The 27992-nt window shown below is 51.8% G+C and overlaps 1 protein-coding gene across 1 annotated transcript in view; it reads right to left on the minus strand.

The window, feature by feature from the left end:
* Positions 1-27992, minus strand: part of IQGAP3 (IQ motif containing GTPase activating protein 3) — a 41067-nt gene that overhangs the window by 2731 nt on the left and 10344 nt on the right. Inside the window, exons 5-33 of the mRNA XM_036272788.1 lie at positions 27775-27842; positions 27570-27683; positions 27165-27343; positions 26624-26711; positions 26076-26239; positions 25235-25322; positions 24146-24309; positions 22615-22772; positions 20901-21022; positions 20639-20802; positions 19669-19759; positions 18683-18850; positions 18451-18590; positions 18178-18348; positions 14285-14368; positions 13812-13883; positions 13645-13714; positions 10336-10544; positions 9132-9284; positions 8682-8845; positions 7917-8141; positions 6928-7068; positions 4290-4374; positions 3571-3803; positions 3089-3221; positions 2880-2982; positions 2035-2161; positions 985-1072; positions 93-305 (exon numbers count right to left, since the gene is read on the minus strand). Coding sequence (XP_036128681.1) covers positions 93-305; positions 985-1072; positions 2035-2161; positions 2880-2982; positions 3089-3221; positions 3571-3803; positions 4290-4374; positions 6928-7068; positions 7917-8141; positions 8682-8845; positions 9132-9284; positions 10336-10544; positions 13645-13714; positions 13812-13883; positions 14285-14368; positions 18178-18348; positions 18451-18590; positions 18683-18850; positions 19669-19759; positions 20639-20802; positions 20901-21022; positions 22615-22772; positions 24146-24309; positions 25235-25322; positions 26076-26239; positions 26624-26711; positions 27165-27343; positions 27570-27683; positions 27775-27842 — 3979 coding nt within the window. The remainder of the gene's footprint in view (positions 1-92; positions 306-984; positions 1073-2034; positions 2162-2879; positions 2983-3088; positions 3222-3570; positions 3804-4289; positions 4375-6927; positions 7069-7916; positions 8142-8681; positions 8846-9131; positions 9285-10335; positions 10545-13644; positions 13715-13811; positions 13884-14284; positions 14369-18177; positions 18349-18450; positions 18591-18682; positions 18851-19668; positions 19760-20638; positions 20803-20900; positions 21023-22614; positions 22773-24145; positions 24310-25234; positions 25323-26075; positions 26240-26623; positions 26712-27164; positions 27344-27569; positions 27684-27774; positions 27843-27992) is intronic.

The following is a 27992-nucleotide window of genomic DNA, read 5'->3' on the forward strand; positions in this document are numbered from 1 at the left end:
AATCCTATGTACACATGCGCATGTCCACGCATGGGCACACACGCACACACGCGCGCACACACAGAGCACAGATCCCAGGCCCAGGTTATTACCTTGGCCAGTTCATCCACCAGCCCCTGGTAGCCGTCGCTGGCACTGACCAACCCCAGGCTCTCCAGTCGGCGCAGGTTCCGCAGGACGCGCCTCTGCTTCTCTGCCAGCGGCAGGAGGGAGTCAGCTCGCAGTGAGCGGTGTCGTCGGAGTGGCTCTGAGTTCTGGGCCGCACAGGCCTGGCGTTGGCACATCAGCCGCTTGTGAGCTGCTTCCTGGGGGGCAGAGGTGTTGGCTTGATGAGGCTGTCTGGCCTACGGTTCTGCCCCCAAGCCAGGGCAGGCCCCAGAGGCACAAGCGACAAAGGGGCACTTCAAGGAATCATCAGGAGCATGTTCCCAGAGCCCAGCTTCTGGGGGAAAGAGACAGGGGTGGCTTGGGAAGAACATCAAGGTGTAACGTCACAGACAGAGAAGGGCCTCCACGGATCACCGAGAGGGGCAGAGGCCCAAGGGAGACCCAAATAGAAGTGCAGCATAAAGGGTTCCGGACAGACACCGGCTGCAACTCCCCAGCGTCGGAGCTCCTTGACGGCTCTTGCCTCAGGCCTTCAAGCACCCACCCTCGCGGAGCACCAGCCCTTTGGTGCTCTTTGTGGTAGCCTGCCCAGACTACGTCTTGGCATCCCCACAACACCTAGCCTGAGCCAGGGGCTGGTGCCCTGCAGAGCTCACTCTTGTTTTGGGTGGGGAGGTGGAGCCCCAGGACTCTGCAGCCTGAGGCTCCCACAGCCAGGGCTGCTCTTCTCAGCCTGTGGGTCTCTGTAGTCAAGGGCAAGGGCCTTGGGCTGCCACAACACTCCTTACTGGTGAGCAGAGGGTCTGTCTGTGGCAGCCTAGGGGTGGGGTCCAGGGGTTGGCTGCTGGAGTGAGGTGGAGACGAACGAGACAATACCTGTGTGCAGGACACTGGGAGGGACAACATCTCCTCGAAGGAGTCCCCAGGGTGGAACTGCATGATGTCAGCCAGCAACTGCTTGGTGCTGCAGGAGGGCGGGGGGAGGAGGGAGAGGTGAGGGACCGGGGAAGGGTCTGGATGTGGGGCTGGCAAGAGAACTGACGGTAAGTGGACCCCGCCTAGCATCATGGCTGCCAGGGACACTAGAGAGCGGGAGAGCGAGGGGGAGAGTGTGAGGAGAATGCAACCCCCCGGGAGACCCTGTGACACAGAAAGAACTGGCGCAGTCTGAACGTACTGTGCTCTCACACCTCTGTCCTCGCCCACAGTGCCCTCCCACACAGGGTCTTCCCTTGAGTCCTTTGGCTGAAGTATGCGCGTCCTCCTCTGTGGGACCTGTCCCAGCCCCCGTGACCCTTCTGCTCAGCTCTCGATGCACCAGCCACCCATCTCCCTCTTGGTGGCTCTGACTGGATGTCCACCCCTAGCCCCACCCTGCTGCGAGGCCTCTGGTGGCAAGATGAAGCTGAATGCAGCTCCCTTGTCTCCTGGGTGAATGAACAAGGAGGCGCTGCCTTGCTGGCAGGGAGATGAGGTGGCACTGGGCTCGCCTTCTGCCCGGTGACCAGCCCAGCCCCGAGTCTTCCCTCACTTTGCACTTTCAGAACATCAGCTCCACACCAATGGCCGTGGGACTCTGGGCCAGTCACTCAACCTCGTTTCTTTCCTCAACTGTAAAGCGGTTTGTTACTAAGGTTAAATGATAACATATAAAAAAGCATTCAATAAACAGCACAACAATATACAAACATCCATTGTCGCCAATATCCTAACTATTCCTTTACTTTCAGCGACAACACAGATCAGAACTGAGGTGGCCAGGAGGAAAACAGCTGAGACGGCAGCAAGGGGAATACCAGTCAGGCCTCCGGGAGAACTTTCTGAAGGAAGGGGAGCCAGGAAGAAGGTGAAACGGCCACTTCTGTACAGGCCATTTTCCCGGCCTGGGGAGCTCCGTCAGCAGGGGGCCGAGGCCGCCTCACTCACCTCAGAAGAAGGCTCCGGGCACTGGTATCGTTGGCGTCTGTCTCTAGCCCTTCAAACTTGTTGGTAAGTGTCAGAGACACTTCGAGCTTGCTCAGATCCAGGCTCCCATCTGTAGCTACGTTTTCCCCTGAGCAGAGTGAGAAATGGGAGATAAAGGGACACTCATCCACATGCAGAGATGGGGTCACAGTAGATACTCTGCTCCATGTACCCTACTTCCAGGAAGCGTTCCCACACTGACCCGTAGCTCTGCCCTGTACCCTCAACCCTGAGCACCAACGGGAGGGCTGTTGCCTACAGAGTTTACCCCGGCGGCCTCAGCCTGGGTGTCCTGAGGGCAGGGGGCTGTATGGCCCTGAGCCTGGAGCTCCTGCTCTCTATCTGTCAGCACCTCCGTCTGCCCATCTACTTTGTAATACGCTTCCTCCCATTCCATAACTCCTGACATCCCGAGCAAAACACAGATCAGCTGCCTTCTGCATGCCCCCTGCCCCGCCCCCGAGCAGGGATTGAGCCCGCAATGTCAACTGGAAATCGAACCAACTACCTCTTGGTGTACGGAATGACATCCAACCAACTGAGCCACACCGGCCAGGGCCTTAACGCATGATTTAACTGGCCATTTCTCTGATGGTACTGGGTCTCTCTACCTCTGTTCACTCTCCATCTCAGTGTGTGTCCATGTGTCCACCTCCCAACCAGAGGGAGAGGGAGGATGAGTATGTAACCAGCTTCCTGGCACATGTCCCAGACTGATCAAAAACTCGAGAGGGCAGGTGAGCATGCCCTCTGCTCACCTCCTGTCCATCCCTCCCTGCAGGCTCCCAGCTGGCCCCAGCACGTACCAATGAGGTCAGGGACAGTGGGCATCTCCCCAAGGTCCTCCAGGAGCTCGTGCAGGGGGTCAAGGTGATCAGGAGCAATCCAGTCCTGGTGTTCCAGTAACAGCTGCAGCATGGAGGAAGGAAGGGAGATACAGCGTCTGAGCCAGGCCTTCCTTCAAAGGGCAGCCCTCCACCCCTGCCCACAACCCAACAACCCAGCAGCCCCTCACCCTGTGTGTGTTAACCAGCTCCCCCATGGTGATGTACACCATGGGTTTAGCCACAGCCACCATGTCCGAGTACTCGTCCATTGCAAAACGCTCTTCCGGCTCTGGTACCTGGCAGGCTCGACAGATGAACCTCCTATCTCCACAGGGAGAGCATGCGAGAGAGTGGGGCTAATCAGCACCCCATGTTGTTTCCACAGCCCTTCCTCTGGGCCTCTCCAGTGACTGTTCAAACCAACTCTGACTCCCCGTCTCAGCTCCCACCTCTGTCCTGCCCTACCTCTCTCCCAGTTGCCGCCAAACCACCTCCGTCAGTGGTTCTCTTTTCTCTCCCCTGGGGAGTCCTTTCAATAATCTTCCCTCCAGCCCACTGTTCTCTTCACCCCATGCCTCTCTTCCGCATGGACTCCAAGGGGAAGTGGGACATGAAAGATGAGAAGAGGAGTAAAGGAGACGGGGAGGAACAGGATGCCAGGATCCTAAACCTGAACTTGAGGTACATCTCCTCCAGATGGTCATTCAAGACTCGCAGGTGCTGGCTCTCCCCAGAGAAGGTCTTGCCAGCTGCGGCATGCTGCAGGAGCTGAGCCACAGCTCCCAGGGTGTGGCGCTGGGGGGTGGCCAGGGCGCCGCCTGCTGCCATGGCCACAATGTCAAAGGCGTCGGGGGCCACTACAGCTGGGTTGAGGAATCGGTAGTACAGGAGGTTTCCTACCACCTGAGGGCAGAGGACACCACCTCAGAAGCGCTCCGAGGTCGGCCTTGACAGCCCCAGCCCCAGCCCCAGCCCCAGCCCCTCAGATCACTTGGCTAGAAAGGATCATCTGGGCCAACCCTGCCATGTTACAGAAGAGAAAACAAGACAGAGCAGGCCAGCCCTGGCCGGTTTGGCTCAGCGGTTAGAGCATCGGCCTGCGGTATAGAAAGACAGAGCAGGCCAGCAGCTTGCTCACAGTCACACAGCAAACTTTAGCAAGAGGTGGGACTAGAACCCAGGTCTCCCAAGTCTAGGTTGTCCACTCTGTCAGTTCATGTCCCAGCTGCCTTTCCACCTGCCACCTGAAGCCCTGCTGGGAAGCCAGGGTCGATTTTCCTTCTTGCATGTCCACAGTGCAGTGTTTTTTGTCCTCGTCTCAGTCTGGGGGCTCATTGGCACCACTGTGACAAAGGACAGCCCAGGAGGTTGGGGAGAAGAGACGCTTGCCTTATAGACCTCATTTTCCATGGCATCGGGGAACTTCTCTGTTAGAGTCATCTTCAGGACCTTGGCCACGTATCGCATCCCATAGCTGGAGACAAAGACATCGGTGTACTAGGTTCCTGCCCACGTCTACGAAGTTCAGGTCATGAGTTGCCTGCCTGCTTCTTCCTCCCCAGGCTCGGCCACACCAGAGTTGAGCGTTAGCACTGGCCTTCCACAACCAGCTCCCTGATGCCCTCCTCCAAACAGCTCTGGACCTTGTCCCCGTCTCCTGCCCTTGTGTCAGACCCCAAGACCAGGGCCGCTCCTCCACTAGGCTCTGCTTCCCACCTGGCCTTTGGCCCCTGTAGTCCCACCTGGCCTTTGGCCCCTGTAGTCTCCCCTGGGGACACCCCAGATCCCAGTATTTACTCCGCCTCCCCCACAGAGACACTTCTAGCCTGTGCCTGGGGTGCCTGACACTCACAGCTGGAACCCTGCCCCAGGACAGCCCGGGAGGCTCTGAGGTGGCCAACCTTGTTGGTTATCACAGAGCACCTGTGAGGGGCCTGGCCTGGGCAAGGCAGGGCACAAGGACAACAGTGAACTGGAGTGGGTGCCTTCGTCCTGACTGCCACTAACCAGAGATGGCAGCTGAGGCTATTTTCTTCCCCTTTGGGAGTTGTTCCTGGTCTGGAAGATGGGGATGATTCTTTTTCTTCTTCTTTTTTTTTTTAATTATTTGATTTGATTTCATTTATTTTTTTGTATCCTTACTCAAGGACATGTTTATCAACTTTAGAGAGTGAGGAAGAGGGGGTCAGGAGAGAGAGGAGGAAACAAAGAGAGAGAGAAACATCAGTTGCTTCCCATATGTGCCCCTACCGGGAATCAAACCCAAAACCTTTTGGTGTATGAGACAGTGCTCCAACCAACTGAGCCACCCAGCCAGGGCTATTTATTGATTTTAGAGAGAGAGGAAGGAGAGGAGAGGAGAGGAGAGAGAGAGAGAGAGAGAGAGAGAGAGAGAGAGACTTTGATTTGTTGTTCCATTTATTATTTTGTTGTTATTGTTCAGATAGAGTGGGAGGGAGAGAGAAGAGAGAGAAACATCAACGTGAAAGGGACACATCGAGTGGCTGCCACCCACACAACCAACCAGGGCCGGGGACAAACTGCAACAGAGGTACGTGCCCTTAGCGAGAACCGAACCCGGGTCTCTCTGGACCGCAGGCCGACGCTCTAACCACTGAACCAAACCGGCCAGGGCTGTTGTTTCACTTTTTTACACATTCATTGACTGATTCTTTTATGTGCCCTGACTGGGGATCAAACCTGCAACCTTGGCCTATTGGGATGATGCTGTGACCAACAGAACTATTTGGCCAGGGCCGGGATGATTATTCCTGCCCTCTCTATTTCATAGGGTTTTGGTGAGAATGAAGTGAAATTATGTCTATGAAAGTAATATATACTTGTAGAGTGCTATTCAAACATGCCAATCTTTATTATTATTTTTATTATGGATGTATCACCCACAAATCTCTTGAAATTTGTTTAAAAGCTATTTCTATCTCCTAGGGTAACAGAGACAGAAGTTTATAGCTCATTGTATACTTTCCGTTATTAGCTCTGGAATCTTTCCTGAATCCTAACTGTAAACTCTTTTTAAATTTTTTTTCTTTATTGATTTTCAGGGAGAAGGAGCGATAGAAACATCGATGAGAGAGAACATTGATTGGCCGCCTCCTGCATGCCCCCACTGGGGATTTGGCCCACAACCTGGGCATGTGCCCTGACTGGGAATTGAACCGGGACCTGTTGGTGCATGGGTCGACACTCAACCACTGAGCCACACCTGCCGGGCCTAACTGTAAACTCTTAATCCAGTTCTCCAGGTTTGGGGAGCAGTTACAAACTCTTGAGGGTTCCCCTCATCTGCATCCCCACCTTGCCTCTTGCAACTCTGAGCACCAGGCTGGCTGACTGATGACCTAGATGAGGCTCACCTTGTTTAAGTTTTCAACCATTTGCTTTTCAAAAAAACACTAGCCCTGGCCAGTATGGCTCAGAGGTTAGAGTGTTGGCCCGTGGACCAGAGAGACCCGGGTTCAGTTCCCGCTAAGGGCATGTACCTCTGTTGCAGTTTGTCCCCGGCCCTGGTTGGAGTCATGTGGGTGGTGACCAGTCGATGTGTCTCTCTCACATCAATGTTTCTCTCTTTCTCCTCCCCCCTTCCCTCCCTCCCGCTCTATCTGAAGATAAATGCAAAAATGTCCTTGGGTGAGGATTAAAAACAAACAAACAAAAATTTTAAGAAAAGAATACTATAAAGTGCTTACTGGTTTGAAGCATTTCTTATTTCTGACTCTGTGGACTGGAGAGTCCTATTTTTTTCCCCATTTGCTCTCAGACAGTATGTCCCCATAATCACTTGATGCTCTCTTCTCTGGCTCGTGCTGCCCTGACAGGCCACATACAGACCCGCATGCTGTATTCCAGCTCAGTCTCTAGCAGGGTACCCGTGCACGCTCCACTGTCTCCTAGAAGCCCTAGACACCCCCAGCCACATTTCCCTTCCTGTCCTGCCCCACCCCTTCAGGACTGCTCTGCTCCTCCCATCGTGGCCCGGCCTAGGCTGGGGTGGGGCTGTTGTACATACGGAATTTGGTCCACAGATGAGATGATGGCTGTAAGGAATTTATCAGTTATGGCGAGAAGGTTGCGAAGGGAGATGTCTAGTCGTCTCTGGACCTCAGGGTGGCTCAAGGCCTGCTCTGGGGTGACGTTGTAGGGGAGGTGGCTATGGGCAGAGAGAGACAAGGAATTAGCCAGAGTCCCCTCCCATGGCCCTCCCACTTAAACTCTTCATCTAACAACAGGATTTCAAACACACACATGCTAAGGGCAGCCCAGCATGCTTAAGGGGATCAGGCCAGAATAAGGGAAAGTACTGGAGTCGTGAGTGGAAAGAAGAAAGAGTTGGAGTACCCACAGGAGGTGGAAGAGTGTAGAGGGAATGGAGAACCTGGAGTCTATGGAAAGACTCCTAAGGGGAACCGGGGACACCAGGGCTGCCCTGCATCTAGTCTGCCAGTTAGGGCAATAGGGAAAGCTGGGCCAGGGCCTTGCAGTCCCACACCTGCAAGCCTGGGTGCCACCGGGAGAAGCCACCAGCACTGCCTGCTCTCCTCAGTGGCTCCATTTCCCTAGTACCTATGCATCTCAGTGATGCCTCCGATCTATAAGGTCAGCCTATTTCTCCCACTATCTCATTTGCCTATTCATTGTAAATCTGAATATTCATCTACACCCCTGTCAATAAGCAGTCCATATCCCATCTCCCAGCAAATCTGGCATATCATTTACAGGCACTGACATAGCAATGAAACACATTTGCATATTCATCTGTGCTGCTCTTTCTATGTTAAGTACACCAGGTCCAGTGTCATTTACATCAGTTCCATGTTAATTACCAGAGGGGGTCTGAAAGGTTACCTTATTTCATCCTGTAGGGTTGGTGTCATGTTTGCATAAATCAGCATGCTCATTTACATGCCACCTTCAAAACACACCCAAGCTTCCCCAGTGAGGCCCAAGACTGAGCTGATCAAAGAGAGTTCTCCCTCTGTCCTCTGCCCATCTGCTCACCTGCGCTGCCCTGTCTGGGCCTCAGTCTGGTTGATCCAGCTCTTGTAGATGTGAACAGGGTCTGTGTGGATGCTCAGCATCTTGTCCTCCAGCACATCCTGGATGACCTTGCCCAGGATCTCCCTCAGGGCACTCTGTCCACGTCCATTACGGTAGAATCTCACCACCAGCCTCACCACAGTTGGGTTGCCTGTCACCATGTCCTGGGGCTGTTCTACCTTTGACCTGTGGTTCAAGAGATCACTGAAGCTGGCCTCCTGCCTCTGTGTAGGTCAAACAGCTGCTTTTCCTTTTTGAGATTTTGGCTCTTTGAAGCCTGCTCTGGTGTCCCTTCTCTTAAAAAATGTCCTGTTATCTCTAGTTATCCTTTGTGCCACATGTCAGTCCACGTCCTCCCACTATGCTGTCCTAGGAGATTTTTTTTTTAATATGTTTTTATTGATTCCAGAGGAAGGGAGAGGGAGATAGAAACATCAATCAGCTGCCTCCTGCATGCCCCCTACTGGGGATCAAGCCTGAAACCCAGGCATGTGCTCGACCAGGAATAGAACCCGTGACCTCCTGGTGCATAGGATGACGCTCAACCCACTGAGCCACACCAGTGGGGCACGAGAAGTCTTATAGTCACTCCACAGGAGGCAGAGAAAAGAGATCTTCTGATTCCATTTCTACCCTCCAACCTCAGCAAATTGTTACCTTGTGAAAGAACCAACAGTGGCATCTCTTAACCTGTTCTTTCCATTCCTTTGCATCTGGAAAACCTACTTGATTTCCTCCTGGAGCGCTGTCTTGAACAGCTGGAGCAGGAGATAGGCCTCACGGCGGTTGGAGGCATAGTTGTACAGACTGAAAATCACTGACTCCATGAACTTCGTGGTTTTGTTCTGTGGCATCTGAAAGATCAGCTTGGCCAGGTAGATGGGCTGAGTCTGCAAGCAATCAGGCATGGGAATGACTGCTCATGTACCTTGAGGACCAGTGATCAGATAAAGAAAGGTTTTCCTGGTGTGGACTTGGAATGGAGAGAGCACAGTCACATTTTCCCCGGGGACTAGAGACATTTCAGACAAATGGGAGAAAACAGTCTCTTTCTCAGGGGGCAAGTCTATGGGAAAGGACATCTCACATAGAGGCAAAAGCACAAACCTGAAGGCCTCAAGGTCCCAGACCCTCAGGAGATGGCAGAGACATCTCCTTCCAAAGTCCTCTGCTCACCTGGAGCAGGTAAAAGAGGTGTTGGTAAGCTTCTAGTTTCTGCCGTTTCTCTTTACTCAGCGACTTTAATCCCTTCTGCTTGTCCAGAACCATCATATCCGACAGCTGTTCCTTATTCTTCTTGGTCAGCTTCTTGCAGTGGGAGACCACCTCCTGCAGGGGTGGGGAAGCGGATGATACAACCAGCCAGGCCAACCCGGAGCACAGAACATATGGTCTAGAATCAGCGCCTGGAAGAGCCAGGACTTTCTGCTGTTCAAGGTATTCAAGGCACAAGTCAAGGGAGATAAACAGTTCTAGGGTGAGGAAGGGCCCCTGCTACTGCCCCGAAACTCCACCTGGCACCCCTGCTCCTGCAGGGTGAGACCCCAAAAAGAACTGGGTTGCCAGGCTGAAGCATCATGTCTACTGGTTTTGCTGTTAGTTCATCTTCCTTTTTTTTTGTTTTTGTTTGAATTCTTATAAGAGTTTATTTGAACCAAAACGGACAACAATTACTGGGAAGCAAGATCTAAATGCTCCCGCTAGTTCTCATTGAACTGCTGTGCAAATTTAAGTGGAGACATCACGTCTACCCTCTCTCTGCATACTTGCATGGTTACTCAGTCGAAGGAGCTTTCGTATCTATCTCTACTTTGGCCTGGTGAGGTGGGCCCTCTCATTATTCCCATTTTACTAATGAGGAAACAGACTCAGAGGCTAAATGACCAGCCCACAGCGCCATCACCAAGAATCAGCAGAGCCAGGCATTCCGGTTTTATGTCCAGTGGTCTTTCTACCATATCACGTGTGCCCAACAAATTACTAGGACAGAGGACACCTGGACTAAGGACCTGAACCAGGTGATAAAATCCAGACATTAAAAATATTGGATTAGCTCCCTAACCGGTGGTTAGAGTGTCAGCCCACAGACCAAAGGGTCTTAGGTTCAATTCCCGGTCTGGCCACATACCTGGGTTGCAGGTTCGATCCCCGGCCCCAGTCAGGGCATGTAGAGGAGGCAACCAATTGATGTGCCTCTATCACATTAATGTTTCTCTCTCCTTCCCTCCCTCCCTTTCACTCTCCCTAAAAAGCAATGGAAAAATATCCTGAGATGAGGATTAAATATGTATATACACTGGATTAGCAACCAGAGAGTGTCCAGTATCACTCTCCAGAAACCGCTAGATTTGGGGGAAGGGCTGGGCCGCAGGTCCCTTACCTGCAGGGTGATCCGGTTCTTCACCAGCAGCCCAATCTTGATGTCCATGAGGTTGAGGTCCTGCTCTAACTGCTGGTTGGACCGGATCTTCCTGACCACCTCTTCCTGGAGCTTTAGCAGCTCTGCCTCAGCCAAGAAGTCCTGCTGGCTTTGATTCAAGAGATGGACAAATCTGCGTACCACCCCGAGAGGGGGATGGGGCGTGTGAACTGGCAGGAAGGAAAGAAGCATCAGGATTAGACATGCTCTCACTGGAGGCTTCCCCGCCTGTCCCCTACCCTACTTATCCCCCCCTCAGTCCCCACTCTGACTGAGGCCAGCAGGCCCCCAAACCCCAGCTGGTTCTGCCCAGCCAGTCCTGTCCCTGAGCTCCTTACTAACCAGGTATGATATGAGCTATCCTTTCCCTGCCCGTGGATTCACCCCAACCTGTCACCCTCAGTGACCAAAGTCAGAGCCCTAGCTCCCTCGGATGATGCCCCCAGGAGCCTCCTATTCCGATTTACTACCCACTCCTACTGCACTAACTTCCTCTCATCCTTCATCCCAAGTTCTCTTGCACCCAGCAGCTTCCCCTCAGCCCTACCTGTCCCTCACACAACCCTCTGTCAGGAGAATCTGCACAGGGAGGAGCCGGAGTAGAAGAGATGTCCGGTGGGTTTTATATTATAGGGAGGTCAGAGCTAGATGGTGCTTCTCCTGGAATCTCTTTTGGAATGAGTATTCGAGCAAAGAGAAACCTCTGAGCTAAGCTACAAGGATAACAACACAACTACTACCTATAATCTTCACTATGGGACAGAAACTGCTTTACATACTTTCAACAACCCTGCGAGGTCAGTATCCTCGGATGAGGATGGTAAAACCAATTGATGAGATCACTGAGGCCAGAGAGGGTAGGCAACGTGCCCTAGTTTATACAGCTAGTAATAAATGAAAGAGTCAAATTTGGAAGATTAATTGAACTAGGCCCTGTCCAGTGAGGAAACTGGACAGAGAAACCACAATTCACTTGGTTAGTGGTTTCAGAGGTGTGAACATGGGGACCTTTGGGAAAACAAAAAATGGCCACCCAAACCCTCCTGGGGAGTGAAGAAGGCTTCCCAGAGGATGTAAGGCTCTCAACCCGATGACTAAAAAGCAGGTGAGACCAAGTGAACATGGCTATTTTAGGAAATGCCAGAGTCCATCATGTCTGGGGCACAGTACAGAGAGCGCAGGTGGTGAGGGACAAAGCCGGGGTCAGTGAGGTTAAAGGGACAGGCAAAGGCTGGATCAGAGAGGGCCTTGGAAGGTGTGGTTAGGAGACTAGAATTTATGGCCAGGGCAATGGCATTCACTGATAGGATGTAAGCAGGAGAATGACCAGATCACATGGACGGGTTCTATGGATTAATCTGGTTACTGCATGGCAAGCGGATCTTGGAGGAGTGAAGAACAGTGGAAATGAAGACAACTGGTGGCATCTGGTATTCAATGAAATACAAACAGTTCATTAACTCATTTAATCTTCAAAACAACCCTACAAGATAGGTACTATCATTATCTCCATTTTATAAATGAGAAAACTGAGGCAATAAAGAAGTCAAGTAACTTGCCTAGGGCCACATGGCCAGGAAGTGGTGGTGCCAAGTGAAGCTTGGGATGAAACTGGGAGACAGAAATAGGGAAAGAAAGTTCTTCCAGGAAAACTATCAACTAAAGAGAAGAAAAGAAGATAAAGGATGGCCAGGGCAATGCTATTAGTGCACAGCAGTAGAAAAAATAGAAAGGGCCAGGCTGGGGAAGGTAAGGAGGGGGGCCCTGGCCTATTTGGCTCAGCGGTTCAAGTGTCGGCCCGTGAACCAGGAAGTGGCAGGTTTGATTCTGGTCAAGGGCACGTATCTTGGTTGTGAATTGGTCCCTGGCCCTGGTTGAAGTTGAGCAGAAGGCAACCAGTCAATGTGTCTCTATCACACTGATGTTTCTCTCCTTCCTTCCCTCCCTCCCACTCTATCTGAAAATCAATGGAAAAATATCCTCGGGTGAGGATTAAAAAAAAAAAAAAAAAGTAAGGAGAAGGAAAAGCAGCTGGCCTCCCAGAAGCAGATGGGCTGAGTGTCTGTGGCCAGAGTTGACAGGTGATGCCCCCTGTAGGCAGGACTGACGAGCTGAAGAGATGACTCCCGAACAGTATATTCAACTTGGAGCCCAGGGGTAATCTCAGGCCCAGAAAGAAAAGGGGCCAACTTTTTCAGGAACCCAAGGGCCAGTGGGGAACCTGGAGATGGACCACTAGTCCACCTCACAACAAGGAGGAGACCTAGGACTTCTTTAAGGCTTTTTTTTTTTTTTTTTGGCATTTATCTTCAGATAGAGCAGGAGGGAGAGAGGGAGGAAGAGAGAGAGAGAGAAACATCGATGTGAGAGAGACATATCGAGTGGTTGTCACCCACACAATACCAACCAGGACCGGGGACAAATTGCAACCAAGGTCCATGCCCTTAACGGGAACCAAACCCAGGCCTCTCTGGACCGCAGGCCAATGCTCTAACCGCTGAGCCAAACCGGCCAGGGCTTCTTTAAGGCTTTAAATGCATGCCCTGCTCCTGGGAACTGTGGGGCATGACGATGAAGCTCCTTCAAGTTCCCAGCACTGCAGAAAGACTCCATGAATCTCACCTGGTTTCCTGTGTGCCGGACCACAGAGGTCGGGAGGTAGAAGAGTTACAGGCAGGGAGAAGGCAAAAGTAGGAGAAGGCTAGAACTCTAGGGAGAGGAGAAAGAGTCTTCTCTTTTTTTGTGGCTTTGGTAGTACCAACAGAAAGATAACTAAAGTAAAACCTGGTATAGTGGACCTGGTTAACGGAGCTGTCCCAGTGACCAGGCTTTCTGTTACTGGGGTGGGCAGGGTGGCTTCTGTTACCACACCCATCCAACATTCCTGCACAGACAACTTGTACCTCCCCCTTACCTGCTGTGTAGCCCCAGCAGAAATATCTAAACCTGCCTGACTCTGGGGGGAGGACCCCTATCTCTCCCATTAAACTGGAGGATGCCCAAAGGCAGGGGTACATCTCCTCACTGTTCTGCCCACTCGAGGTCCTAAGGCGTACTCCAGGTTTTGGATAGCAGCTGTCAATGAGAGAAAAGGACTCAAGAGGGCCAAATAACTTCTCTAAGCTCCCACTTTGTAAGTTGCAGGGTGGTGTGACTTTCTTTCTCCCTTGCTGACTGTTGAAAACCATCAGACTTGAACAGTAGAGACACTCAGAGACAGAGGAGGTAAACCAGGCCGTTCACTCACAATGCAAAGACCAGGCAGCTTACCTAACATCCTGTAGTCATCCCGGGCTTTCCTAGCTCGGAAAAATGCCTGGATCTTCACAACAGAGTTAACCTGCCATGAACACAGAAAAAGGGTCATGGGCTGCCCTTGCCCTGGTTTCATGGGTAAAGCTTGGGTACAGGGACAGGGGAAGCAGGATGACACGCACGTTCTTCTGGAAGTAGCCCAGACGCCTCCGGTATTGCCTCCGAGCTGCCCACATCCGGGCCCAAGCCTGAATCTGGGGGAAGAGACGCATTGCCCTCAGACCCAGGACAATTCGGCCATCTCCAAAGATCACAAGTTGGCGAGAGGACTAAAACACTGTTTTCAGAGGGTCTTTCAAGAGAGACAGGAACCGCCCTGGCCAGTTTTGCTCAGTGGTTAGAGCTTCAGCCCACAGACCAGTGTCTCGGGTTCAGTTCCTGCTAAGGGTATGTATCTCTGTTGCAGTTTGTCCCCGGCCCTGGTTGGGGTCATGTGGGTGGCAACCAGTTAATGTGCCTTTCTCATGTCGATGTTTCTCTCTCTCTCTTCCTCCCTCTCTCCCTCCTGCTCTATTTGAAGATAAATGCAAAAAAAAAAAAAAAAAAGAGAGAGAGAGAGAGAGAGACAGGAACCTGCCCAAATCATGACAGCTACCTTGATTACGGCATCTACATTTGCTTTTAAATACTGCAGCCGTTCCACATAAATCTTCCGTTGTCTGTAACTCCGCCAATGAGCCTGCATGTTAGGAGAGAAAAAGCAGTAAGCCTGGCTGGTCCCTGTTGGCCTGAGAGGCTTGTAGAAGAGCCTTGTCCTGGGCTCTCCAGGGAAGGGTGGAAGCAGCAAGTGGAGGGGGAAGGGGAAACTGGCCTGTTCTCAAAGAACTTACAGTTTCAAGGGGGAAACCAAACACCTGCACATAGCCTACCATGCCCTCCGCCACACTCCCTGGAACCAGCTCGCACGTGCGCATCATACAATCAAGCACACACCCATTCTAACCAACACCTCCTCCCAGACACTCAACTGTAAGATACAAGCTTAAAAGAAATGAATAAAGCATACACCTACTCAACAACTCAACCAAGTCATGCACCATATCCCCCGCAAATACACTCATCCACCCACACAAGACCACACTCTCCGCCCATCCTCACATGCGCAGCCCGGGAGGCACACAGTGGCACGGATGTACAGTGTGCACAGGCACAGAGCTGGGTGCCCACCACCTCTACCAATGGGCAGCAAGTCATCACAATTTCATAATGCACACTTATCTTTTCAACTATACCATACTCCCCCCTCAGCTCTAAGTAAACCCTCTCTCCAAGGTCCCCAGTAATTCAGCTGTCAGTCTAATGGCCTCTCCCCCTGACTGATCTGCTACAAAGGGTTCAAGTGGCCATCTCTTTCATAAATCACACCCTCTTTGATCTCTAAGTCACAAATCTCATGGTTCTCTTCTATTTTGGTCTCCTTCCTAGGGGCCTCTTCCCTTTCACCCCAAGCTTATGTGAGATTCGTTTTTCTGAAGAACCATGGGACTATGTCTCTCTCAGCCCAAAGTTCCCAGGAGTTCTTAACCGGCTGACCCCACACTCCCATCTGATTTTCCACTGGTCCCTACCTTTGTTAGGATTCTAGCCACATCAGACATTTCACTTTCTTCTAAACATGCTTTATGATTTTCTGCCCCTGAATCTTTGTTCATGTCACCCTCGCCCCCCAGCCTTATCTCTACCCTCTGAGATTCTTCCTGTCTTTTAGGGCCCATGTCAAATATCTCCCAGGTTGCCCTGGCCAGTTTGGCTCAGCGGTTAGAGCATCGGCCCACGGACCAGAGAGTCCCGGGTTCGGTTCCTGCTAAGGGCATGGACCTCGGTTGCGGTTTGTCACCAGTCCCAGATGGGGTCATGCGGGTGGCAACCAGTCGATATGTCTCTCACATTGATGTTTCTCTCTCTCTTCCTCCCTCTCTCCCTCCTGCTCTATCTGAAGATAAATCCAAAATGTCCTCAGGTAAGGATAAAATATATATATATATATATCTCCCAGGTGCTCCAGCCCTCTAGAAGACACTCTACCACTGACAACATCACAGTTTAGGGGGTTACGAGCATCCCCTTTCAGCCAATTGGTCTCAGAGCCTTTCCTTTCATTTGTTTGTTAATTCTCACCCACGTATATTTTTTCCATTAATTTTAAGAGAGGAAGGGAGGGAGGGAAAGATGGAAGGTGGAAGGGAAAAGGAGGGATAGAGAGAGAAAGAAAGAAAACCACTGGTTGCCTCCTGCACATGCCCCAACTGGGACCAAGGCCAGAGACCAAACCTGCAACTCAGGTATGTGCTCTTGACCAGGAATCAAACCCACAACCCTTCGGTGCGTGGGCCGACACTCTAGCCACTGAGTAACACTGGCCAGGGCCCTTCCAGCCCTTCCTTTTTTATTGACTTTTTTTTTAAAAAAAAAAAGAGAGGAAGGAAGAGAAACATTGATGTGAAAAACATCTATTGGCTGCCTCCTGCACGCCCCCTACCGCAGATTGAGACCGCAACCCAGGCACGTGCCCTGACTGGGAATCAAACTGGAACCTCTCAGTCCATGGGATGACTCTCATCCACTGAGCCACACTGGCTAGGCATCCCAGCCCTACTTAAAGCCAACTCTCCTGGCTTTCCCTAGCCTAAGGATTACACGGATGGGACAGGATGTAAGAGACAGTCTGCCCCCGCCCCAATGACACCAGTTGTCTGTCCCTCTTGGATCCTAGAAGCCAGGAGGCCCCATTTTCATGTTTCCTCAGCACTCCTCCTCTCCTACCCCAGGTACTGCTTGGCATGCTCTCTGCACAGCTGTGGAGCGGAAGGTGGCGGTCTCCCTGTGCTTTGCCCCTGCACACCTCACGTGGTTCCTCCTTAAACTGGGGGCCTCCCAACCTGGATTGGTTGGAATTTAGGACTCTGACTGGGGTCCTGACCAAGGTCAGAGCTTCCAGGAGAGATTACAGCCTCAGCACACCCAAGCAGGCTCATTTCTGAACCTCCCTCCATAGCTGGAGGGCAGGTGGCCTGAGGCTCTGTGCCCCCTCTCCCTCCCTGTCTCCCAGGACCTAGGCCAAACCCCACACAGCACCAGCAACTGGTAGCAAATGACTATCCTCCTCCCACTGTTGGTGTGGCTTTTTGGCTCCCTAGAAAGTTGGCGTGCAATCCCAGTCTGGGCTCAGAGGAGGAATCCCTATGATTCAGACCACTCAATGTTGATTACTAAGGTTCTGTACTGAGTTCTGGTTCTGATGCCCTGAAATTTAGCAACTCATAATGGCTACCACCAAAGGAGCGCCTACTGCACTAAGTGCTGCATGTAATTTTCCTACTTAATCCTCAGATTAGGTGAGTACATCACTATGAATGAGGAAACTGAGTGCTGGAGAGGGCTTAGGTAGGGTGCTTGAGGTCATAGCACATGGAAATAGTAGGACCAGGATGCCTCTCCAGCCTCTGACTGCAAAGCCTGAGCTTGCAGCTACCAGTTACATGACCTGCGTCATAATCCAAACTAAGGGCCATTTGCAGCCTCACCCTGTGCATCTGTCTCCTTGGGAAGCTCTGAGGTTGTCTTTGTATCTCTACTGTCACAGCGTCTAGCATCAGCTGTGCTCCAGTTCCCGCGAGGGCAGAGATGTGATCATCAGCTGTGTCTCACGCCCACCTCCCACCCTTGCCCAGTGCCCAGTGGCAGCCTTTGCAGATACCAGGCATTCAGAGATGTTCATTAAATAAAATGTCTTTACACTGCCAACACCTTTATGAGGCCCTCCAGGTCACACCTACCTAGGGAGGTCTCTGTTTGCTCAACTCCCATCACTCCTGGCCTGTAATGCACCTGGGCCTGAGGCCTATCTTTCTAGCTGGTCTCGTGTCCCAGGTACTTGTGGGGCAGGCTTAGAGGCCACAGTGGACCGACCAGCCACAAACTGTAAGAATGAAACTGGAAAGGACTGGCCAAAGAGAATGGGCAGAAGTTCTTTCCCTGAGAGCTACCCCGCCTTCTCGGTTTACCCAATGCTCTGCCACAAGCCTTTCACTCCTAATCCAGGAGGAAGTCCTCCTGGTGCCTAAACCCTGACGTCTTACTAAACCTTATTCCACTCTCCCCGTACAGAAGCTAACAAGCAGTTCTCATACCCTGTGGATAGTGATGGTGTGACAGTAACGAGCACTTATGCCGTGTTCTTGTCTATCTGCCAGGCGCTGTTCTAAAACACTTTAAATACTGTCTCCTTAATCCTCACAATAATCCTGTAAAGTGGGTGTTATAATTTTCAGATTCCTACTTTTCAGATGAAGAAAGAGCGAGAGTAACTTATTATACGTGATAGAGCTGGGATGTAAAGCCAAGAAGTCTGGGGCCCAGAATCCATGCTCTTAACCAGTATGTTCAGAGGCCAAAAGATCATCCCAAACCACTCAGCTGAAAGGAATAGTGAGGGAGCCGTGAGCTAAGTCTAGGCCCTGAAGACTGAAAAGAGCCAGAGCCTGCCACCTGGATCGTGATGACTGCTGGGAGCCCGGTCCTCAGAAAGTGCAAATGCTCAGCAAACTTCTGCCGAACCAGGAAGCCACGGAGGCAGGCCTGGAGCTGGATGACAAAGCCGACGTTGGCCTTCCAGAGCTGTTGGCGGTCATGGGCAGCAGTGACCTTTGTGATGGCTGACTGTGGAGGCAGGAGAGAGCCTGTCATGCTCTGGTGGGTGGGAGCCTCTCTCGCAAGGGATCCCTCATCCACGGTCCCCTCCATTGTAGGGGCCCTGTCAACCTGGATCTCCTCCCGAGTCAGGTGGGAGGTGTTGAAGCGGCAGCCAACGGGTCGCTCCCAGGTCCCCTGGAAGGTCTGTAGATGGAAGTAGTAGGCAGTGCCATCCTTCATGTCATGTTGAACCCAGAAAGCTGTGTCCCCTAAGCAGAAGCCAAGTAAGCAGAGAAGGATCAGTGAAGGTAAGAGGTGGCTGAGGCAGGCAGAAAATCAGGGGTCAGACTAGGGCCATTACCTGGGCGCCTCTTCTTTGCCATGGCACCTTCCAGGACTCGCTGGTAGCTATCGGCACAGTCGGGAACCACCCCTCGGAGGGCCACGGTGGGGTTTCTCAACACCCGCTCTGTCTGGGCTGCTCTGCCCTCTTTGATGGCCTGATTGATGGCAGCCACACCAAGAGCCACTGACGGGGCATCAGAAAGGACTGGTCAATCTTTTCCTGAGTCCCTCTCATAGGCCCTGTCCTGTCTACTCGTAAGGGATTCGGAGGAGGACATAGAAACAGCCCGTTTAAGGGAGAGGACAGGGAACATCCCAGGACAGATGCAGATACACGAAAAGAAGCGGCATGCAGCTGTGCTGGGAAGAAAAGCCAGCAGTCAGGGACAGCTTCCTGGAGAGGTAGCGTGGGTTGGGCTGGGTTAAAGGAAAGTCACCTTGTACGGAAGGTCAAAGGCAGGACATGTGCACAGAACCTCAGGACAGTTTCTTAGGAAGAGAATAAAGTCCAAGAAGTGGAGGTAGTTGATGCAGCACCTGCTTCCAGTCACTCAGACAGATGGACAGAGGGACTCTAGACACTGAGAACTAACATTTGTGTCTACTTGTACTGATTCCGCCTACTTTTCCTCAAAACCAATCTTGAATGTAGTCTTCTCCACACTCAAGACTAAACATTCTCGAGCCCAAGCCGACTGTTGAAACCCAAATAAGCTACCAAAGCAAATGGTACAAATTTTTGGCCCCCACCTGATTTCCCATGTTCACATTGGGGAGTGGTTAGACAATGCACTCTCAATCCTGAGGTTGTCCCGCCCAGTGACTGCTGGGAAATCCATCCTATGGTCCAAGCCGCAACCCTCTTATTCTGATTCTGACCCACTTCCCAGAGGTTGAAGGGAGACAGAGGTGACTGGGAGGCTCTGATTATCTGGACTCCTGCTGAGCCCACAGCTCTGTCCCTCTCCCTAACCCCGGCTGCCCCCTACCCAAACCATTTACTTCTCTGAGCTGTGTTTGTGTCCTGGTTGGCTCTAACCACTTCCTGGCGAATCTCTTCCAGCCACAGAACGGCTCCAGGATCTCCTGTCCCCTGAAAAATTGAGAGATAGGAAAAGAGAAGAGCCCAGGGTGGTCTCCCTGGCTCCCCAGTTCAGCTGCCCAGGGGGACCCAACTGCAGGCTGACATTGGGAGCCACAGGGATAGCAGTCTCCATGCCCCTCCTCCTGCCCTGTGGCTCTCTGGGACAGCTGCCTCAGAAGTCTCCTTCCTACCTGTTTTGGGCTTGCCCAACATCAACTCAGCTTGGCCACAGCATCTCCAGAACACTCTTAAACGTACCTCAGCATCCGCCACCCTGTCAACAGCTCACTTCCCTGCCTTTGTGCCTGAGCCATGTCCAGAGAGAGCCAGCACCGGGGGCTCTACCGACCTGGCCCTACTCCTCGTTACCCTATGCCTCAATCCACACCTTCTCAGGCCAATCTGATCCTGACCTTCACCTTCTCCTTCCCAAACTTCTCTACCACGTGGACAAGGCAGTGGAAAGATTACAGGTGCCACATTCTTCAATTCATTTGATTTTTACCCCCCTTTCAGGAGGTCGGTAGAACCAGGGCACGTTGTAGTTTACAGATGAGCAAGTGGAGCTCAGAGACATTAGAGATTTGCTGGAGGTCACATAGTCACTAATGTCAAAGCAGGACATGTGGCACCCAGTTCTCTGGCTCCTGTGCTCTTCCCACGCATAGGCTCCCACCGTTCTCTCTGTGCTGGCACCCAGAGCTCTGCCAGTGCCTGGCCAAGGGCCACCTTCTCCCATGGCCAGCTCAGAATCCCCCCTACCCCCGCCCCCAAAAGGGACTGTGTCCATCAAGTCAAGGTTCTCCAATTATGCACACAGGGCACAGCCCTACCCACAAGGGATTTTCTTCCTGTTCTGGTGACCAACCCAGACAGTCCAAACCTTACCTGGGCCTTCTGCCTTTTGGCTGCCATGAGAAGGAGATGGTACCGAGGGGCAACAGGGAGGCTGACATTGTCCAGGCCAGCTGAGGGAAGCAGCAGGGCAGATAAGGTCTTCTCGGGGTTGTCCTGGTTCAGAGCCTCATTGATGAGGCTGACTGCGAGGACCTCTGGGAAAGAGATCTAGGTGGGCAGAGGGCCCAGACTTAGGGCTGAGACAGGGCTACCCACGGTGGGCCATTCTCCCCCAGCCCCAGGCCCCACTTACGATTTGTCTCTTCCTGGACCTGGGTGTTGACCTGGCTCACAGTGGCCTGCAGGTCATTCCAGCTCAAGAAGGCCCCATCCACTCCATGCCCCTGTCGCAGCTTCACCAGAGCATCAAAGTAACTGGCAGGTGGGCAACAAACGCAAGATCAGCCAGAAACCAGGGGAAACTTCTGAACTACTCTCCTCACCGGCCTCCAGGATATCACAGTCTCTTGGTTCTATTCTCACCTCACCGGCTGTTCTTTCTAGGCCTCCTCTGCTGGTTCCCCCCGATCTCTAAACACTGGAGTATCCCGAGGCTCAACCTCGAGGGAGCGCTCCTTTCTCCCCATACTCGTGTCCTTGGTGATCGCAGCTCAGCTCAGGGCTTGACACACCAGGTTCTAATCACTCCCCACAGCAGCCTCAGCCCATTCATAAACCCCAGCGGCCTCCTTGGCATCTCCAGGTCAATGCCTGATAAGCACCTCAAATCCAACAGCTCACACCTGGCCTCCTGATCCACCCCCCTCACTCAACTTGTGTATCTCACAGTCCTTCCCATCTCAGTAAATATTTGCTCCAACCTCACAGGCCAAAAATCTGGAAGCCACATCTGACTCCACTCTCTCTCGCATCCCATATCCACTACATAAGCAAATCCTGTCAGTTCAACTTTCAGAATGTATCTCAAATCTGACTCCTTTTCACCACTTCCACTGCTACTACCCTAGGCCAAGCTTCCTTCACCTCTGCCTGGATCACTCCAAAGACGTCTATCAGGTCTCCCTGGTTCTCCCCTTCTGACCTGTAGTCAATGCTCAGCACAGTAGCCAAAGTGATCCTGTTAAAAGTAGATCAAACCATCTCCTTCCGCTGGCTTCCGTCCTCACTGGAGTAAAAGCCAGAGCCTATGTTGTCTGGCCTCTGCTACTCGATCTCCCACTATTCTCCCGTCCTCACTCCGCCTGCCAGATGCTTCCTGGTGTGCTCTGAATGTACCAAGCACACTTCTCAGCCTCTGCCCCCGACAGCCTCATGGTAATCACTTATGCCCTGTAGGACCACTTACCAAAGAAGGCTTCCGGAACCACACTATGTGAAACAGACAAACTGCCCCTCCCACATCCTCTACTGCCCTGTTTTATTTTTCGCCACAGCTCTTCTCTTCTAATCATTTATTTTTCTTTTTTAATCCTCACCCAAGGATATTTTTCCATTTTTGTTCAGATAGAGTGGGAGGGAGAGAGAGGAAGAGAGAGAGAGAGAGAGAGAAACATCGACATGAGAGGGACACATCAAGTGGTTGCCTCCCGCACGACCCCAATCAAGGGACGAATCGCAACCAAGGTACATGACCTTGACTGGAATCGAACCCGAGACTCCTTGGTTCATGGGCTGATGCTCTAACTGCTGAGGCAAACCGGCCAGGGCCTCTCTTCTAATCATTTGACATGCTTGTTTTTTGTCCGTCGCCCTCTACCAACATGTAAATTCGAGGAGAGCCGAACTTCGTTTTGTTCATTACTATTTCCCAGCATGTAGAACAGCAGGCCCATGAGCAGGGACTCAAATCTTTGAGATACAAGAGTGACTAAATGGAGGAAAGGGGAATGACTGCCCCCCCCGAAGGAACAGACCATCATGCAGAAGGCTAGTCTCCCGGGAGAACGTGGAGTCTTGGCTGCACTCCCTCCATTCCCCCCCTCAACATGTGGCTAACCCTTTCTCACCGCTGAGCATTCTCGCCCTCGACCCCAGCCAGGCCGGTGGCAGGGTTCACCAGACTGCTCCAGAAGCCGCTGGCATCCCTGGCCTCCAGGGCCTGGTTAATCAGGACCACAGCTGACAGCATTTCCACAGCCACAAAGAGCTCCTCCTGGCCAAGGTCCTATAATACAGGGATGGCTGGTGAAGGGTCTGGGTCCTACCTGCTACCCTGCCCAAGACTCTGCTATATCCCACAGTCTCTATCCCCACAGCCCATTTACTAACAATCATACTTAATATTTGAGAATGCTATGTGCTCAATGTGTAAGTATTTCACACATATCTAATTTTCACAACAAGCCATGAGGTAGGTATCATTAGTATCCCCATCTCACAGATGAGCCCATCAAGTAATATACCTTAAACCCAGATGCCTGATTCCGAGCCCACACTAACCGGTGAGCTCTACCAGCTCCTTTCTGCTACCTTCTATACGTCAAGAACTACATTAAGACCCGGGCACACAGGCAGGACGATAAAGTGGGCACCTCCACCCTGCACCACACACCCCAAAGACCCTGGCCCCACTTCCTTGCCCAGTCCTTCTTTTTAAACATCTGCTTATGCGCTGCCCTCTGTCTGAAGTACCCTCCTGTCCTCTACAAACAGAATAGTGTGAATAATAATAATAGCTAACACTTGCATGCTAGGCTCATTCCTAAGCACATGGCAACTTGTTTAATCCTTACAACAACCTCGTGAAACATATTATTGTTCTCATTTACTATACAAATTGAGAAACAGAGAAGGTAAATGACTTGCCCAAAGCCGGGCTTGAAAGCCCACGACATAAGTCACTGTGCTTTACCTCTTAGTCCTTATTTGATGGTTGGGCTATATATAGTCTCATGTTGAGACGGTGCCCTTCCTGAGAGTCGTGCCTGGAGTCAATGCTCTGTAAAAGCCTGCTGTGGGTATGATTCTCTTCCTCTCTTCCAGGAAGCCCTCCCAGACTTACCCCTAATTCTGCTCCCTCCATTTCCCTGGTCTGAGTCATATTCCACCTACGTCATCTACTCTTCCCTCCCTGTGGCTCTGCCTAGAGCCTCTAACAGACTGGGAAGGGCCTATCGTCCTAAGGGAGGGTCCTATCACCCTGTTGTCAGAGAAGCCATAGGACTGGGGTGAAGTGGGACAGCAGAGCTGTTAAAAGCACGGGCTGCCAGTACCTTCGCCTTAGCATTCACTGCAATGCCAGTTACACCCGTGTTGGGCAAGTTACTTAACCTCTGCATCTGTTTCCTCATCCCTAAGATAGAAATAATACTTACCTTATAGGGTTCTTTTAAGGATTAAATGAGTGTGTAAAGCAGTTTTTGCTCAAGGGTATTGGCTATAACACTATACTCAGGGAGGCAAGCCCGGTTACCCTCCTTCCTCCCCTAATCTCTGCCAGCATCTAAGAGTACCCTCAGAGGGCGCTCTGAGCTGACTGCTTCATCCCTCCAGCTGCCTGGGGACCCAAGGGCAAGACCCCACATTTCTGGGGCTCACCCCCTGCTGCTGCCGCTGGAGCACTGCCAGCTCCTGCTGGTACACAGCCGCAGCAGAGGCGTACACAGGAGGCAGCTGGGCTTCAGGGCACATTAGCTCCTTCACAGTGTCAGCTGCCACTCCCTTCTGGATGGCTCTGTTGATCCTCCGCACAGCCTGGAGCACTGCAGGGGAGGAAGAGAGGCTGTACAGGCTGGCCATTCAGAGCCATTACTACTGTCCTGGCCAATTAGGTTCTGCTGGGGATCTCTGAGGGGTAATGGCTTTGTAACTACTCTTAAAAACTACTCTGGTAGGTTCAAAACGTGTTTCTAAACGTTTGGGAGGAAAAGGGGCTGGATCACTTTAAGAAGAGGCTCTGGAAGAAGCAATATGTCAGGCCTAGAAGTTGAGTAGCTCAGCAGGTACCATGGAGTGGCTGTCATGGCACAGGTGAGTTCCTAAGGTGGTGAGCATGAGACTGACAGAAGGCTATGGAGCATAACTAAGATGAGGTTAGTCAAGGGGCTCCAGGGGGCATCAAATCTTGATGACAGCACAGAGGAATAAAAAGCCAGCTCCAAGGTGGAGCCATTTGGGCTGCAAAGGGCAGGAGTAAGCGAAAAAGGGGCCATGGTGCATCAATGTAGTTTTAGTTCTGAGACACCGGGGTTTATAAAACACCAAGTGGATATGGGCACTGGCATCAAGAAACACACAAGCTACTGGGGATAAATAAGCATATAAAAATACCTACAGTGCACTGCTGTCATTGCATCTGGGAGATAACTACATTTCAGAAGGCAAAGGAACTCTAGCAGGTTGAAACTGTCAAAACACAGGGGAAGTGCCTAGAAGGAAACTGCCTACCCTAGGAGTACAGCCCCGTGCAGTACTGTCATCATTTCTAAGGCCTTAATGAACTTGTCTGCAGCGTCCCTCCAGGAAGCCAGAAATAGGGCAGAAGAGAGAGAAGAGAGACGTCCCTGGCCGTGCTGGAAAACCAGGCAGCAATGTGCACTGCACTACACAGAAACTGGCAAAGGGTTAGATACTCTTCTAAGAGCCTGTGATACACCCAGGCCAGGCCTCGGACTGGAGATGACTTACTGGCTTGTTCCTGATCACCCTTCATGTTGGCAGTAGCCACACCAGCTTGAACCTCCTCCTTTTCCAGAAGCCCCACCAGGCCCAGCTCCTGGAAAAGGAAGAGATACAGCATTAGAGTCCTCTAGGAGCCATGAACATGCTTCAGGAGCTGTCAGCATGAGCTCCCAGATCCACCCAGTCACCCAGTCACCCCCACCTCTTCCATTTAGACAGACTAGCCTGGCCCACCCATCCCTATTAACCCATCTCTAACCTCTGGCTCTTTATTACCCAGTAAGCATCAAAAATAACATAGGTAACACAAATATAAATAGTGTCAGGGAGCCCTGGCCGGTTTTGCTCAGTGGTTAGAGCGTCAGCCTGTGGACCAGAGAGTCTCGGGTTCAGTTCCTGCTAAAGGCATGTACCTTGGTTGCAGTTTGTCCCCGGCCCCAGTTGGGGTCGTGTGGGTGGCAACCACTCGATGTGTCTCTCTCACATCGATGTTTGTTTCTCTCTCTCTCTTCCTCATTAAAAAAAAACAAACAAACAAAACATAAACAGTGTCAGGGAGAACATCAACAGCACTGACAGTAAGATTACTAAGTTGAAGTCCCAGCTCAGCAGTGGGGGAGCCTAACACTGCCTATTGAATTGCCCCCAGATCACCCAGTCAGTTTGAGACTCTCAGAACAGAAGCTGATCAGTTTAGTCCATTAAGCGTTGGGGTGATTTAACCATTTAAACATGTAGTCAGCACTTACTGGATACAAAGAATTGACAGAGGTGATACCTAAGCAAGAGACCCTCCCTGCTCCTACCATCAGACAGAGGAGGTAGTAGGTGACAGTGAGAGCCCGACCTGTGCTTTCTGCTCTCTGTCTGAGCTCAGCTGTTCCAGGTACCAGTTCGCAAAGTCTCTCCTCACTCCTCGCAGGGCCAGGGCAGGGTCCTGAAGGGCCTCAAGCAAGGCCTCAGGGTTCTGCCTTTCCAGGGCGTCATCAACGACTTCTAGAGCACCATGGACTGAAGAAGACAAGGCTCCATAATGGACAGTGTGGGAAAGCCCCCTGCCACCATCCCCAGCCCAGCCCTGGAAGTCTGCCCTCTTCCTGCTGGCCCAGTTATCCCCACTCCTGCTCCCTGAGTTCCTGGAGCCCAGCTAATCCAGCCCAAATTCTGCAGCTTGATCTACACAGCCTTCCCATGTCACCACCCCAGACCTCAAGCCTTCAAGCAGCCCCTCCTGCCCTCATCTCCCCATCCATTCTCTACACCCCCATCATGAAGGACCCCATGTCCTCCATGAATCTCCATTCAAACAGAAGCCCCCTTGGCAGATACTGATAGCTGTAAAATAGAGCACACACTGCCTTGATTTTGATCTTTCCCTCCTGACCTCTCTCTTACCATTGACATGGTTGATGTTGCCCTGGATTTCAGCCTGAGTTAGGTAGCAGTCGTAGATGTCCTGGCTTTCTCCATCAATCTGCAAATACTACATTGACAGGGGAACCTAGAAAACCAGTTCAATCTTCTCCTCCTCCTTCCTCCCTGTCTGTACTTATTTATTCTTCTGGAGGCCTTCCCAAGGCTAAAAGTCAGCCTGGTAGGAAGGAAACTGGAGAAATTGTGGGGTCCAGTCCCCTAGCACTGACACAGTTAAGTCAAACCAACTTTTGGAATCTCCAGTCCAATCTCATTCATTTCTACATTCCAGAGTCTCTCTCAGCCCTCATTGAATATCCCCCTGGAACCTCTTTTCCTGTCTTATCTTCTGAATTCTCATTATTCTCCCAAGTTCCTCTCCTATTTCTCTAAAGTAACTGACAAATTAGTTTCTCTAAGCAACTCTGTAATCTAGAAACAGAACATAAAGAAGTCCTGGTTTTACTCAAGGCTTCTAAGGCACCCAGCTTCTCAACGCCTGCATTCCAAGGCTCCTCCTTACGCAGTTCCTGGCATTGGCAGCCTTCTCCATCTTGGCCTGGGCCAGCAGCTCCTGGTAGACGGCTGCCAGAGGCTCTCGAAGATTCTCCAGCAGAGCACTGGGATTCTTCAAGGCAGCCAGGGTGTCCTCGACCACCCCTCGCTCCACTGCCTCATTGATGGCAAGAACAGCTGCATGAACTGGGAAGGGGCACAGAAACATGGACTGGAAGGGGGCATAGAAACCCCAGTCCAGCTGCAAGTCACTGACATCATCCCTTTTCTATCCACAAAGGCCAGGCAAACCAGGTAGCCTGATGGCCCCACCTGAGGATGAGAAGTATCCAGAATGCACCCGAGGGCTGTGAAGCTGAGTCCTCCCGTTCTCACCAATCCTACCCCTACCAGAGCAGAGTCCAGTTCCTACCTGCAGCCTCATCCACTGAGAGCTCATTGGCCAGGATACCCCCGATTTTGCTGAAGGCAGGCAGCTGAAGGCCATATTTGGCCAGTTCAGAGGCCATGTTGCTGAGTTCCTCAGCTGTAATGACACCACAGGTGCCCTTCATCAGGCCCAGAACCCCCAAGAGCCTGCCCAGAACTGTGGTGGTTGAGGAAGGAACTGGGCTTACCTGTGAATTTCACTTTCCCATATAGATCATGTATCTGAGGGGCCAATCCCAGCCGGAAGAGGAAGAGACTGGGAAAGAACGGAAGGCATTGGAGCCTATTCATTTTGACAGACTGCCATTAATGGGTTTGCAGGAGATGCAATGGGGACCTGGCAATGAAGACCACTCAAAACCTGGCCTCAAGTCACCCCCAATCCACAGGAAGAGATGTTATTAGA

This window comes from Molossus molossus, unplaced genomic scaffold, assembly GCF_014108415.1.
Source record: "Molossus molossus isolate mMolMol1 unplaced genomic scaffold, mMolMol1.p scaffold_m16_p_20, whole genome shotgun sequence".
Lineage (NCBI taxonomy): Eukaryota > Metazoa > Chordata > Mammalia > Chiroptera > Molossidae > Molossus > Molossus molossus.